The sequence below is a fragment of the Ursus americanus genome, chromosome 25, assembly GCF_024610735.1.
Source record: "Ursus americanus isolate L20-20 chromosome 25, mUrsAme1.1.p, whole genome shotgun sequence".
Lineage (NCBI taxonomy): Eukaryota > Metazoa > Chordata > Mammalia > Carnivora > Ursidae > Ursus > Ursus americanus.
The window spans coordinates 20,394,639-20,408,496 of NC_142151.1; the positions used below are offsets into that span (position 1 = coordinate 20,394,639).

Consider the following 13,858-nt stretch of genomic DNA (forward strand, 5'->3'; position numbering starts at 1 on the left):
CCTATGTTTCCTAACAGCCTAATGATTGGTATTTCAGGCCTTGGAAAGAGTTAGATTAAAAGTAGAAATGGTGTGTGTAAGATTCTGTGACACTCGTAGGAAAAGGCCATTTTTCCCTCTGCTGCACCTCAACCATGATACCCTGAAGTTATGCTGTCCACTAAGGCAGACACTCTCTACATGTGGCCACTTATATCTAAATTAAAGAAAATAAGAAAAGAAACTCAGTTGCTTGGTCACACGAGCCACATTGGTAGTGCTCACTAACCACACATAGCTAGTTGCTACTACATTTGAGAGCGTGCTTATAGAACATTTTCATCATCATAGAAAGTGCTTTTACATAGTACTACCCTGGAGACTCAACACAGATAAATAACTGTGAGTAGAAATTCTATGCCTTGCTGAGCAGGGGGAGAAATCTATTCCATTTCACATCAGTCATGAAATCAAGCCCCTCATTGGGCTCTGCACTGAGCATGGAGCCAGCTTAAGATTCTTTCTCCCTCTGCCCCTGCCCCTGCTCACACTCTCTCTCTTTCTCTCAAAAAGAAAAAAAAATCTAAGAAATATATTTTTTAAAAATCCAGTAGAACTACCAAGTGGTTTAGTAAGTTTGCAGGATGTAAGTTCAATATACATGCAAAAGTTTTATTTTTATCTTAAACAATCAGAAATGGAAGTGAAAATAATATAATTTATAATAGTATAAAAATGGTAAATGCTTAACAAATTTGACAAAATAGGTGAAAGACATGTCACTGAAAACTCAAAACTGTGCTATGAGAAATAAAAGAAAACTGAAGCGAAGGGGAGATATATCATGGGTATGGATTGCATGACTCATTATTGCTAAGATGACAATTATACCAAAATTGATCTATAGAGTCACTGCAATCCCTACTGAAATTTCAGCAGATCTTTTTTCAGAAGCTGACAAGCATATTCAAAAATGTATATGGAAGTGTCAAGGACCTAGAATAGCCACAACATTCTTGAAAAAGAAGTACAAAGTAGGAAGACTTATATTATCTGATTTCAAGACTTATTATGAAGTGATAGCAAACAAGATAGTATGGTATTGATATAAAGATAAACCTATTGATCAATGGAACAGAATAAACAGTCTAGAAATAGGCCTACACATTTATGTTTAACCAATATGTTATAAACATTCCAATCAAGTTAGTAAGGAAATAATAATCTTTTTAACAAATGATCCTAAATAAATTGGATAACAATGGGCAAAATAATAAATCTTTTTTTTAAAGATTTTTATTTATTAATTTGACAGAGGAGAGAGACAGCCAGCGAGAGAGGGAACAAAAGCAGGGGGAGTGGGAGAGGAAGAAGCAGGCTCCCAGCGGAGCAGGGAGCCCGATGAGGGGCTCGATACCAGGACCCTGGGATCATGCCCTGAGCCGAAGGCAGACACTTAATGACTGAGCCACCCAGCCTCCCCCAAAATAATAAATCTTGACCCTTTTCTCACATCTTATACCAAGAGTAATTCAGTAAAGCAGTATAGACTTAAATGTAATATCTAAAAGCATAAAACCTCAAGAACAAGATGAGAAAATCTTATTGAATTTGATTTTGGTGAAGATTTCTCACATAGAACACAAAAATCACAAAGGTAAAGAAAAAAATAATAAATTAGACTTCATCAAAATTTTAAAGTTCCTACTTGAAAATCTTTGTAAACATATATACAACACAGATCTTGTTTGAAGACATCTAAATAACTCTTACAACTCAGAAATAAGAAGACAAACATCCCAGTAAATACTAAGCAAAAAGAAAGAGGGAGGGATAGCAAAGCACATGACAAGATACTCAGCATCATTAGTCATGAGGTAAATGCAAATTTAAAATCAGAATTAGATACCACTACATATCTACTAGAAGGAATGAAATTAAAAAGACTATTTATACCAATTGTTGGTGAAGAGGTTGAGGAACAAAACTCTTATGCACTGCTGTTGAGAATGTAAAATGATATAACTCTGTTAGAAAATAGTATAGCAATTCCTTAAAAACTTAAATACACACCTCCCATATGATGCAGACATTCCACTACAAGGCATTTTTCAAGTGAAATGAAAGCATATGTCCACACAAAAACTTATAAACAAATGTTCATAACACTTTTATTTGTAACAGCCAAAAAATGGAAACAAGTCAAATTCCTATAAACAGTGGAATAGATAAAGAAATTGTAATATATTTATTTTTTTAAGATTTTATTTATTCATTTGAGAGAGAGTGAGAGTGAGAGAGATCACAGAGGGATAGGGAGGGGGAGAAGCAGACTTGCCGCTGAGCAGAGAGCCAGATGTGGGGCTTGATCCCAGGACCCTGAGACCATGACCCGAGCCGAAGGCAGATGCTTAACCAACTGAGCCATGCAGGTGTCCCTGTCATGTATTTATATAATGGAATACCAATCAGCATAAAAAGGAATGAACTATTGATATATACAACAATATGGTTGAATTTCACAATAATTACATTGAATAAAAAAAGTCAGACAAAAGGTATCATTTGTGTGGGTACTAAAAGATGGTGATGGAGTGAGCTATACAGATATCTGGAGAAAAACAGGAAGAACAGCAAGTACAAATACTCTGAATATGGGGTCTATATCTTATAAGCCTTAAGACCATTCTTTGGACTTTATGGTGAGTGATGTAGGAAGCCATTGGAAGATTTGAGCAGAGAAGTGTCATGATATGACCTGTTTTTACATGATGATTCTGACTTCTATGGTGAAGTTTACATGGGGGAGTGGAGTTGGTGAGTTTAAGGAGATAGTTGAGATACAAATTAGAGTGTCACGAAAATTCAGGACTGGAGTGATAGCCATGGTGGTGGTGAGACACAGAATCTAGGTATATTTTGAAATTAAGGCTTGATATGTTTTGAGTAAGAGAGGAGTCAAGAATGATTCCAATATGGGGAGGGGGTGCACACACTCATGAGTGCAAGTGCAACTAGAAGGATAGATTTACAATGGACTGAAATGGGGACTATCATAGGAGGAGAGATTTGGGAAGGGAAGATGGGGGGAAGAGCTTTAAAATTTTTAAGTATCAGAAGCCTATTATCTATCTAAAAAGAGCTGGTGAGCAGGCAATGGAAAAACGTAAAGTCCTGAGGAAAAATCTCAGGAGTAAAGTTGTGATGAGAGGTAAAAATTTTAGAATTATCAACATGTAGAGAGCATTAAAGATAAGAGAATAGATGAGATCATGAAAATATAATGGTTGAATCCTGAGGTTGTCATGGAAAAACTAGGAGTGACTCATAAAACTGTCGTGGAATAAGTGGGAAGTGAATCCTGAAACATTCCTGTCAAGAGACCTAAGATATATAAAATATTTAATAAATAAGGTGGAAATGGAATAACCAATGAGTTAAGAGGAAAAGCACAAAGGATAGTGTCCTGAAAACTATTTTTAAGAGAAGGGAATATTCAGTTTTGAAAAATGGCTAACAGATCAAGTCAGATAAAGGCCATTACATTACCACATTTAGGTAATTTATGACTTAGGCAAGAGTAGTTTGAATGGAGTTGGGGGGATAAACTGGATTGAGTGTACTCAAGAAAGAATGTGAGAAAATGAATAGAAAACAATATTATAGGTAAGACTTTTGAGAAGGTTTGGTTTTTGTTGTTTTTTAAAAAATAAAAATAGTATGAAAATAGGACAGTACTTGGAATGGTATCAAAAGAGGGATTTTAGAAAGTTGGGAAAGTGAGAACAATGTTTATAAGCTGATGGGAACATTTCTTTAGAGAAGGAAAATTGATATCCTTGGGAACACAAGGAGAGAGACAATCTGGTGCACAAATGGAGGATGGCCTTAGCTTCAGCATGAACATTTCATCAAGGCAAATATATAGTACTGATGATATAGGTAGATAAATGTGGTGGAAGGAATTTTGGAAGTTTTGTTCTTCATTTTTTGTCTTTTTTTGTCAGTGAAATAGTCACCAGCTGAAGATAGGAAAGGGTATGTTAGAGTTTTGAGGAGAGATACGAAGTTATAAAATAGAAAACAAGGTGACATGAATTAGGAAAATGCAGCATAATACCTACACAAAATGAAAGGCTCATTTGAGTTTCTTAATCATAAATTTAAAGTGAACTTGTTGAGGGTTTTTCTTCAACCCCATTGAGTAGCATGGATGAATGGACAGGGTAGTCTGAGAGTTGGGGTTCATCAAAGTTGTAGTTTTGTCAAGAAATTAAAATGATGCAAAAGTTACCAATGACTTGAAGATATGTAGAAAAAAGGGATTACGATGACCACCAAATTTAACCCAGATATGCAGGAAAATGAGGACAGGAAACAAGGAGCAGTCAAATCTGTGGTATAATCAACCAGTGAATTATATAGATCCTGATTAGTGAAACATTGCTACATCTGAGGTGTTACAGAGTGTATACTGGGGAGATAGACAGTGGTAAACCAATCCTTGAAACTGATCTCTTGGGGAAGTTGCAGTTTTTCATGTGACAAGGTCTAGGATATATCCACTGGAGTAAATAGAAGAAAGCTCACTGGACAAAAGAAGGTTAAAAAACCAAGAAGCCAGAGAATTAAAAAGATTATCTTCACAATCATCGAAATCATCAATAATAACAACATTAATATTTTTTAGAGATTGGCTGAACCAAGAGCTAAAATGGTCATACAATAAGGGGGAGTGACTCAAGGATTGGTAGATAATTCCATTGATACGAGATTCAAAAACCTAGATTCTGAGGGAAGTGGGTATAAACATAGAAAGGAAGTAGCAACGTAAAGCAAATTGAAAACCAGTTCCGTGGGGTAGGGAGCAAAATGGAGAACAGCACAGCCCCCATTGACCACAGCAGCAGGAGAGGCAGGCTTCAGGGAAGGGGCCAGGTTTAATTTAGAGCAAGAGATGAACAACAACAAAAAATTCAGAGAAGAGGCTGAAGTAAAGGGAATTCTACTTGTGATTAACCATTAAGTTCCAAGAGGCTCAAGAGGAGGGTTCAGTTCAGGATTGGGAGAGGCAAAAACAGGGTTGTGCAGAGTAAAATGGGGATTACACTGGATGTGATGAGAGTGATCAGGAAATTCCTTTCTTCTTATGGTAGTGCCTAACATAATCGATAATGGTTATGATAAAATTTATTATGATGATGCCAGGCCTTTAGCATCAGTAAGTAGAGAAATGCTGGGTTCTTTCCAGGACTACCTAGCCTTCTAGAGCTGTCTCTTGACCATTGTCAAGGGAAGGGGCAGACAGGAGGGAGCATGTTTGCTTTGAGCCTGAATGTTTCCTCTAGAAGCATGGCTATAGCACCCACCTGAGAACTCAGGCAATAAAAACTGTCAGAAAAAACTGCCAAGCACGTCTTAAGATGTTATTTTTACTAATTTGATATTAATTAATTGCTCTAAATATTTATAAATACACAAATGTCATACAATGAATCCTATTAGGTAGTAGATATTGAACTATGATGTCAGGTACTGTGTAAAGCACTTTACGTACACTATTTAATCCTTACCCCAAGTATTGTCTTTGTACTTTATAGATTAAGATATTGATGCTTAGAAAGTTTAAATAACTTTAAGTTCATGCTGTTAGCAAGTAGCAGAGACAAATTGTCATTGAAGCTTATCAGATTTCAAGGACCGTGATAATGTCATCAGAACTGTAATGATTAGCTCTGGAATAAGTATCAATAGATTATTTTTAGTAAATTTTACAATTTTCTTGAGCCATGGATGTTACCATAATATGGATCTTGAAAGAACTATTGTAACATTTTTCTTCTGACCACCTTATTTCTCTGCAACTTGCACAAAAATAGTCTAATCAGTATTTAAACGGTCATGCAGAAGGAAGAACACAAAGAATGTTCTTTGACCTCTGGAAACACTAGGATTTCACCAGAAGGCTTTAGTATAGGGATTAGAAATGTTCTCAGTTAATTTTTTTCTGTTTTACCTTCATTCTTTTTATATATAACTGTCCCAAAACAAAGTTTTGGGAGGAACCTTGGGTGGAATGGAAATTTGAAGAGAAAATCACTAACGTGGGAGCACCGAAACTGTATTTCCACCCTGAATAATAGGGACGTCCATAATGTCCTGAAAGTGTTCTCTAGTTCTGCTATAATGGTTCTCAAAATCTAGAGTTAAATAAAAAATTAACCAAAGTGCTTATTTAAAAAGCCCACATAATCTTAATCAGTTGAATCAGAATCTCCTGTGGGGAGATTTGAGGTGGGGTAGGAGGTGTGTGGGGGGATGCATGTTGGCCTGCTATAGATGCTGATTCAGCAAAAACTATCTGGGAGCACAGGTCTTAATTTTCTTTGCCCCAGGTCTACATTTCCCAGTTCCCCTTCCTTGGGAAATTAGGGATTTCCCAACTTCTACCTCTCCACAGTCTCTGGTTCTTCCCATGATTCCAGTACTTCCAGGAATAAAGAAGGACAGCACTAATATGTCAAATAACTGAGAAATAGAACTTAAATACACATTGCTACAGTGTACAAACACTTGTCTTACAGAAGTGATTAAGGTGGGATACCTGGGTTAAGTGTCAGACTCTTGATTTCAGCTCAGGTCATAATCTCAGGATCATGAGATTGAACCCTGCATTGGGCTCTGTGCTGAGCATGGAGCCTGCTTAAGATTCTCTCTCCCTCTCCCCCTCCTTTCCCAACTCATGCACGCATGCTCGCTCCTTCTCTGTCTCTCTAAATAAATAAATAAATAAATAAATAAATAAATAAATAAATAAATAAAACCTTTAAAAAAAATTGATTAAGGGGTAATGTTTTCATATATGCATCCTCACTTTGCTATACATGCATGTGTACGTGTGTGTGTATACATACACACACATACATACAGTATTCTCTATATAATAGCCAGTATCCATCAATACCATATTAGAATTGTACCAAACTATCAAGCAAAAAGAACGTATGTTTTTAAAGATTTTATTTATTTATTTGACAGAGAGAGAGAGAGAGAGCACAAGCAGGGGGAGTAGCAGAGGGACAGGAAGAAGCAGGCTCCCGGTTGAGCAGGGAGCCTGGACTCAAAGACCTGAGCAGAAGGCAGATGCTTAACTGACTGAGCCATCCAGACGCCCCCAAAAAGTACAAATTTTATCTTAAATGCTAAAGGAAACAGTAGACACATTTTAAAAAACTGTTTTGAATTATTTTCTATTTGGAGGAGTTTTAAATATCTTGGATAATCTTGTAATTTTGAAGAAAAAAATGTTATGCAACCAACTCGAGCAAATACAAGTTATTCTCAGAAATATAGCCTAATCATTAAACTTTTACATAAAAATAATTTATAAATTCTGAGAAATTATTAATATCATGTAGTGTAAACCCTGAAAAGTTGTGTGTGTGCGTGTGTGTGTGTGTGTGTGTGTGTGTGTGTGTGTGATGCAGTGTGTGGCTTAAGCTTTGATTGCTAAAGCAATCATTTCAAAGAGGCATCCACTTCAAAGAGGGCTATCTCAAATAAACATACTGCCAGGTACAGACTAGATAAAGAGCCAGGCCTCCACTCCCAGCATTGAGGCATCTTTGTTTTATCAATCTTGGTTGATTTCAATAACTGACCACTCGGGTCATTTTTGTTTGTCTTTTCCTGAGTTTTACATTTCACTCTTATGTTTTAAAATCACCAATGAGAGTGAGCTGGTGACACCCTAGGCCCCTAACCTCAAACCCAATAAAAGCAGAGCCCTAGGCTTTGCACTCTCTCCTTCTACCCATGACCTTGCCATGTGACCCCATATGTGCTGTGTAAATTCCAGGTTCTATAAGAAATAAATTTTTACTTTTTCAAAGTTCCCTGATGGTTATTGCTGAGGGGCATCTTGAAATCATAATAAGAACCACCCAGAGGGGTCCAACTGTAACATTGGTTATTAATAGACTGAGACCGGCACAAAATATATAACTTTTAAAATATTGGAGTCTGGAGCAGACTGTTAAAACAGCTAGTTACTTTTCTTCTATCTGCCTAGGACAATGACCTAGTAAGATGGTTAATCATCACTGAACTGATAAAAAAAAAAAAAAGCAAGCTAACTATTTAAAGAGAGGCTTTAACAACAGATAAAGGATGGATTTGTAGCTACTGCTGTAGGATTCTAAGTCCAGGTAAGAACCTTTGACATTCTGTAATTTCAGGGTTTCTTCTATGTGAGAATCTGCCACAGATTTCAAGGGGAAAAATGTTTGGATGGATATGATAAATATTACACATTTTATGCTTTGTGTCTTCTGTACACTTATGTTTAAGCTCTTAAAACTCATTAAGTATTCCTTCGGGAGATAGATAAGACTCAGATTTATATATTCTTAAAGATAAAATACAGAAAATAAGACATTCATAATTTAAAAATAAAATTTGAAACCCCATTCCTATTACTTTCTAGATAAGTGGAACTTCAAGTTAAAAGAAATGGATCTCTGGCTACCTTCTCAAAATATACCACGAGGCAATTATTTTCACTACGTGGAATAATTAGATTTATTTCCTATTTTTTTGATACCATCTTAACTGGATAATATGGGGTGGAGAGTTAGTTAGCAAACATCAAGAAATGGAATGTGTCTCAAAGTCACTTACCCACTTCTACTTTCCTGTTTCAACTCGTTTGGCTCAAGGTGAGGAAAAAGAAAAGTTTTCTAGATAATTTTGTCTTCGACTGAATGAGAAAAAATTTGCTCAGCATTATTCCTGGCACAAACTAAGAACTCAATAAATATTAGTTACCTTTTCCAATTCAGGAAGGTGGCTACCCTTGTAAGACAATTGTTATTGTCAAAGGGAGGTAGAAAATGGGGAAAGTCCTCCTACAAAAAGTCTAAAAAGTTAGTAAGGTGTGGAATAATCACCTGTCTGGGAAAGTAGTGGAAATAATAGGGAAAAGTAATGACTGCGTTACAAGTTATATTCTCTAGTGGAGCAGCAGTGTGGAGAAGTTTTTTTCAACTGTGAGTAACTGGAGAAATATCTAAGAAGGATGATTTGGGGCAGAATTACAACCAAGAGATGAGGAAGAACATTACAAATTAAGAAGGACATACAAAAGTGCAGTGTTCTAGGGACAACTGGTTCCACACGGCTGAAGGAGCTTGTGGGTGTGTTGGAAAATAACACTAAAAACAAGGGCTGGGTTTAGTTCATAAAGCATCTCAAGTAGGAAATGTGAATTTTATTCTGTATGCTACAGGGGACCTCTGAAAGAGTCTGAAGATGGGTATGATAGATATAAAACAGGAAGAAGCCTGAAAGACAGGATAATCAGCATTTAATCAATCACAGTAAACAGGACTAGACTGGTCAAGGTAATGGCCTTCAAGAGTTCTTGTTCAGTAGCCAAAAAACAAAAGCAACCGAACGAAACTAAAGCTAAAGGGCACGTACACACCATGTCAATCATTCAGAGAGAATTGCATTAATGGAATTAAGTGGTAAAAAATGACTTTCTAACATTTAAATCCTGGGGACAGATACAGAAAGAGGTATTCATGAAAAACAATAACATGAAATTTATCAAAGGACTGCTTATGATGTTGGGACCACCCAACTAATGATTTCTTCCTCACTCCACTCCATTCAGTAATTGAATAGGTAAAGGCATGTCTGGAGCACATGCAAAAAAAAAGTAGAATAACAAGGGTTTACTTAGATGTACTTAGATGTGGATTTTTGCATTGATGCATATGTTTATATACATAAATGATAATATCTTTAGATATTTACCTTTTCTATATTCTACATTATCCATTAAGTTGGCATTATATGTAGTCATGGTTTTTATATGTTTATAATATAGGGACTCACTGAATCCTTATTGAATAAATTAATACATAAAATATATAGTTGATCCTCACTATTCACGGATTCAGTATTTGTGAATTTGCCTTCTCAACTAAAATTTATTTGTAACCCCAAAATCAATTCTGCTCATTTGTGGTCATTCATATGCCTGTACAGAGTGGCAAAAAATCAGAATTGTCCAACACACATGGTCCCAGCTGAGGTCAGATAAAAATGTGGCTCGGCCTCCTTGTTTTAGCTCTCATATTGTAAACGAGTGATCTTTTCACAGTCTATTTAGTGTCATATTTTTTTTCATCTTTGTGCTTTTGTGTGTGTGTGTGTGTGTGTGTGTGTGTGTGTGTGTGTGTGTTTGCCCTCCTTTTGTGTCTAGCATTTACTTAATGTAGTGCTCAGGACATCAAAGACCCTGAATAAGTATTTGTGTGTTCATAGACTGAGGTCAACCTTGCAGCTTTTCTTATTTTTGAATCATATATTGTTAAAGTGAAGTAAGTTCTCCTTTTTTTCCCTGAATAGGTGATCATTTCAAACCAAGCAGCAACAACAATTGGAAACACTCACACGCTACCGGTAGTTCCATGATGGACTCAAAACAACATTTGAAAAAGACAGCAGAAACAACACCTCCAAAAGAAAGGGAAACTAGATGTTGCAATGGATTCAAGGTAGGAATAGCTTCATGTTTCCAAACTAAAATAAGTGGAGGGTGGTTGTTTTTTTGTTTGTTCGTTCTTTTAAACAACCAGTTTTGGAAAAGAACATTGTATTTCAAATTAGAGTTTCCAACTAAAGCGTATCTTAAAATATTAACAGAATGATCTGTATCTTGATTTAAATAAGCCTTTAAATCTGAAAAAGAAGTTTCTTTGGTGATAATTCTGATGGCTAAGAGTTTACTAATGTTAAAAAATTTAGAAATCTTTTGATATCTTCTCTTTGGTTCTTCATGGACTGAAAGATATTTATAAATTTCACTAAAATAAGTCACTGTATAATGCATAATATATAAAAAAATTCTTGGAATTGACCTATAAAGAGAGCAGATTCATAAGTCTTATGAGTCACTTTGTGGTCTTGACATATTACACTTTTTTTTTTCTTTTGAAGAACAGCATTTTTTTATTCTAATCACTTAAATAATAGAGGCTGGTAGAAAAGAGATTTGTAATAACAAAAAACATGAACCAAACACCTAACTACTGACTTAGGAAAGCCATTTAATTTTTTCATACGCAAGTTAGTAAAAGTAATAACCTTGTGTCTTGATTTTGTCTCACAACTGTGTGACATTAACGGATATAGACTGTATTGGGATTTTCATTGACAGAAAAAAGTACTCCCTGAGCATAATGTTGAAGGAACCAAGACTCAGGAAAATTGAGAAGTTTGCCTAACATTATCCAGTTTGAAATTAAAAACCTTTAAACCCAAGTCAAAGCCTTTAAACCCCCATAGGGAAGTTTTGAAGAAATAAAAAAATAATCATGGCTGTCTTTTTCCCATATTTTAAATGTTTTCCTCAAAGTTGTAGTCTTAATTGCTGAATAAAGACCACAGGAACCAGACTCAATTGCAATAATGTTATGTAAGTTCCCTTAACTTTGTCCAGAGAACATGTTTGTTTTCAGAGATTACTGATAAAGTCTATTCTGATGAAAGATTTGAGTAATATTTAAGCAGAATAGCAGTTACAAGTAAAAGGTAATGGTGAGTACAAGTCTAAGGGTAATATGGTGTGCTAGGTTCTTTCTGCTCTTAAACATTGAGGTTTACAGTGATCTCATTTGCATGCGCATAGTAGAGTGACAGCAATCTGTCTGAAACAATTAAAATTGCCAGAATGGTCCCTTGTAGCATATTTGCAAGTTAGGATGCATAAAGTATGTTAATTGCAGTCTAATGATCAAGACCAGAGAGCTAGAATAACAATAGAAGCTAACATTTATTGAGCATGTATTATATGCCAGACACTGTTCTAGTGCTATGCTGCTTAGTGGATTTGTTCCTTACCACAATTCCACTGCCAGATGCTAGTATCTCTCTTTTATAGATGAAAAACCTTAGACACAGGGCAAATGAATCCTTCTCGGTCCCAAAGCTGGTAAGTGGTGGAGACGAGTCTGAACTTAAGCAGTCTGATTCCAAATCCCATGCTCTCAATTCTACTCCACACTGCTATAGCAACTGTGGGTTTCCATAATATTAGTACTGGTAGGTACTAATGATAGGTACAAGATGTTCTGGTAGGTAGGGATTCAGTGATCTTCCTCATTCTGTATTTTAAAAAATTCACCTTCAGACCAAGTAATTCAGTATCAAGCAGCCACAGGATTCTTAAACTTGTTTATGTGTGTGGGCACACACATTTACACATGTTGTTACGGACATGTATCATAAACTCAGAAATGTATCAAAGTGCAAATAGATAATAGACCTCTTAAAATAACAACAGCATAATATGTAAACTAATTGAATTTAAATAAAATAAAATTTAAAAAATTAAATAAATAACAATGGCATAATTTGATTTTTTTCTTAACATTTTCCCTTAATTTTTAGACTAAACCAACTACATCATATAAACCCTGCTGATACATTCTTCATCTTTACACTTGTCATTTCTGTGGTTTAGATTTCTTGTACCTTTATGTTGTCATAAAAATTCTCAACAAGGCAATAGTAATGCCTCATCATCAAAAAACATAAATAATAAGGCAAAAGTAAAAGCCCCCTCTTTTTGCCTTCATTGCCACTCCCCCTTCAAAAACAATCAGAATAACCACCCCTTATGTAACCACCAGTAGCATTCATATCCTGCTGGTTTCCTCTGACTCACTTTCCATATTAGCCGTTAGCCATGTTAGACTTTTGCTATTTGTCAAAAATGCTGAGCAAGCTTCTGACGTGAAGTTTGTGCTTGCTGATTTCCCTTCTGAATGTTCTCCTTCCAGATACCATGCTCCTTCATTTCATTCACATTTCTGTTTGAACGTTACCTCATCCCTGACCATCCCATATAAAATACCCTATCCTACACATAACTCTTTGATCAAATTTATTTTTTTCATAGCATTTATCGCCAGCTGACACTGACACACAAACACACATATGTATATGTGTGTGTACACATGTGTGCCTTTAATGGCTTAAAAAACTAATTTATTATAATTCTATAATAATCTTACAGTCCTGAAGTTCAGAAGCCCGAAATGGGTCACATTGTACTAAAATCCAGGTGTTGGCAGGGCTGTGTTCCTTTCTGGAGGATCTAGGCAACAATCCATTTCCTTGCCTTTTCAAGCTCCTGGAGGCTGGCCCAAGTTTGTGGTTCAAGGCTCTCTTTCATATGCAAAGCTGGTGGGAAGTCCTGTAATTCTCACGCTGCATCACGTGAGCACTGACTCTTATGCTTCCCTCTTCCACATTTAAGGGACCCTTGTGATCACATTGGGTTAACCAGGGAAATTCGGGATAATCTCTTTAAGGTCATCCGATTAACACCTCTGTTTGCAACCTCAATACCTCCTTGCCATTTACCTAATAAATTCATAGATAGGAAGAATAACAGCCCGCAAAGGAAGATGTCCAGGTCCTAATCTCCAAAACTTGTGAAAAAATATATTGTGTGTATATATATGCATGTATACACACTTTGTATATTATATATATTTTATATATATGGTACATTGTATGTTTCTAGTAATTTATCCATTTCTATTAAGTTATCCAGTTTGTTGGCATAGTAGTCTCTAAAAAGTAGTCTCTCATAGTAGTCTCTAATGATCCTTTTAATTTTTATTTTTTTTCTTTTCTTCTTTCTTTTTTTTTTGTTTTGTTTTTTTTTGTTTGTTTTTGGAGAGAGAGAGAGAGAAAGAACGCATGCATGCGGGGAGTGGGGAGGGCAGAGGGAGACAATATTATGTAGACTCCATGCTGATCCTGACTTGGGGCTCGATCTCACAACCCTGAGATCATGACC

The 13,858-nt window shown here is 35.8% G+C and overlaps 1 protein-coding gene across 2 annotated transcripts in view; it reads left to right on the forward strand.

The window, feature by feature from the left end:
* Positions 1–8,111: 8,111 nt before the first annotated feature.
* SLCO1B3 (solute carrier organic anion transporter family member 1B3) overlaps positions 8,112–13,858 on the forward strand; it is a 50,951-nt gene continuing 45,204 nt past the window's right edge. The window contains exons 1-3 of one of the 2 annotated variants that reach the window (XM_045781456.2): positions 8,130–8,186; positions 8,465–8,696; positions 10,396–10,544. In XM_045781456.2, the coding sequence (XP_045637412.1) occupies positions 8,633–8,696; positions 10,396–10,544 (213 nt within the window). In that variant the 5' untranslated portion in view covers positions 8,130–8,186; positions 8,465–8,632. Of the gene's footprint in view, positions 8,187–8,464; positions 8,697–10,395; positions 10,545–13,858 lie in introns of both variants that reach the window. The other variant, XM_045781457.2, reaches the window with a different exon arrangement.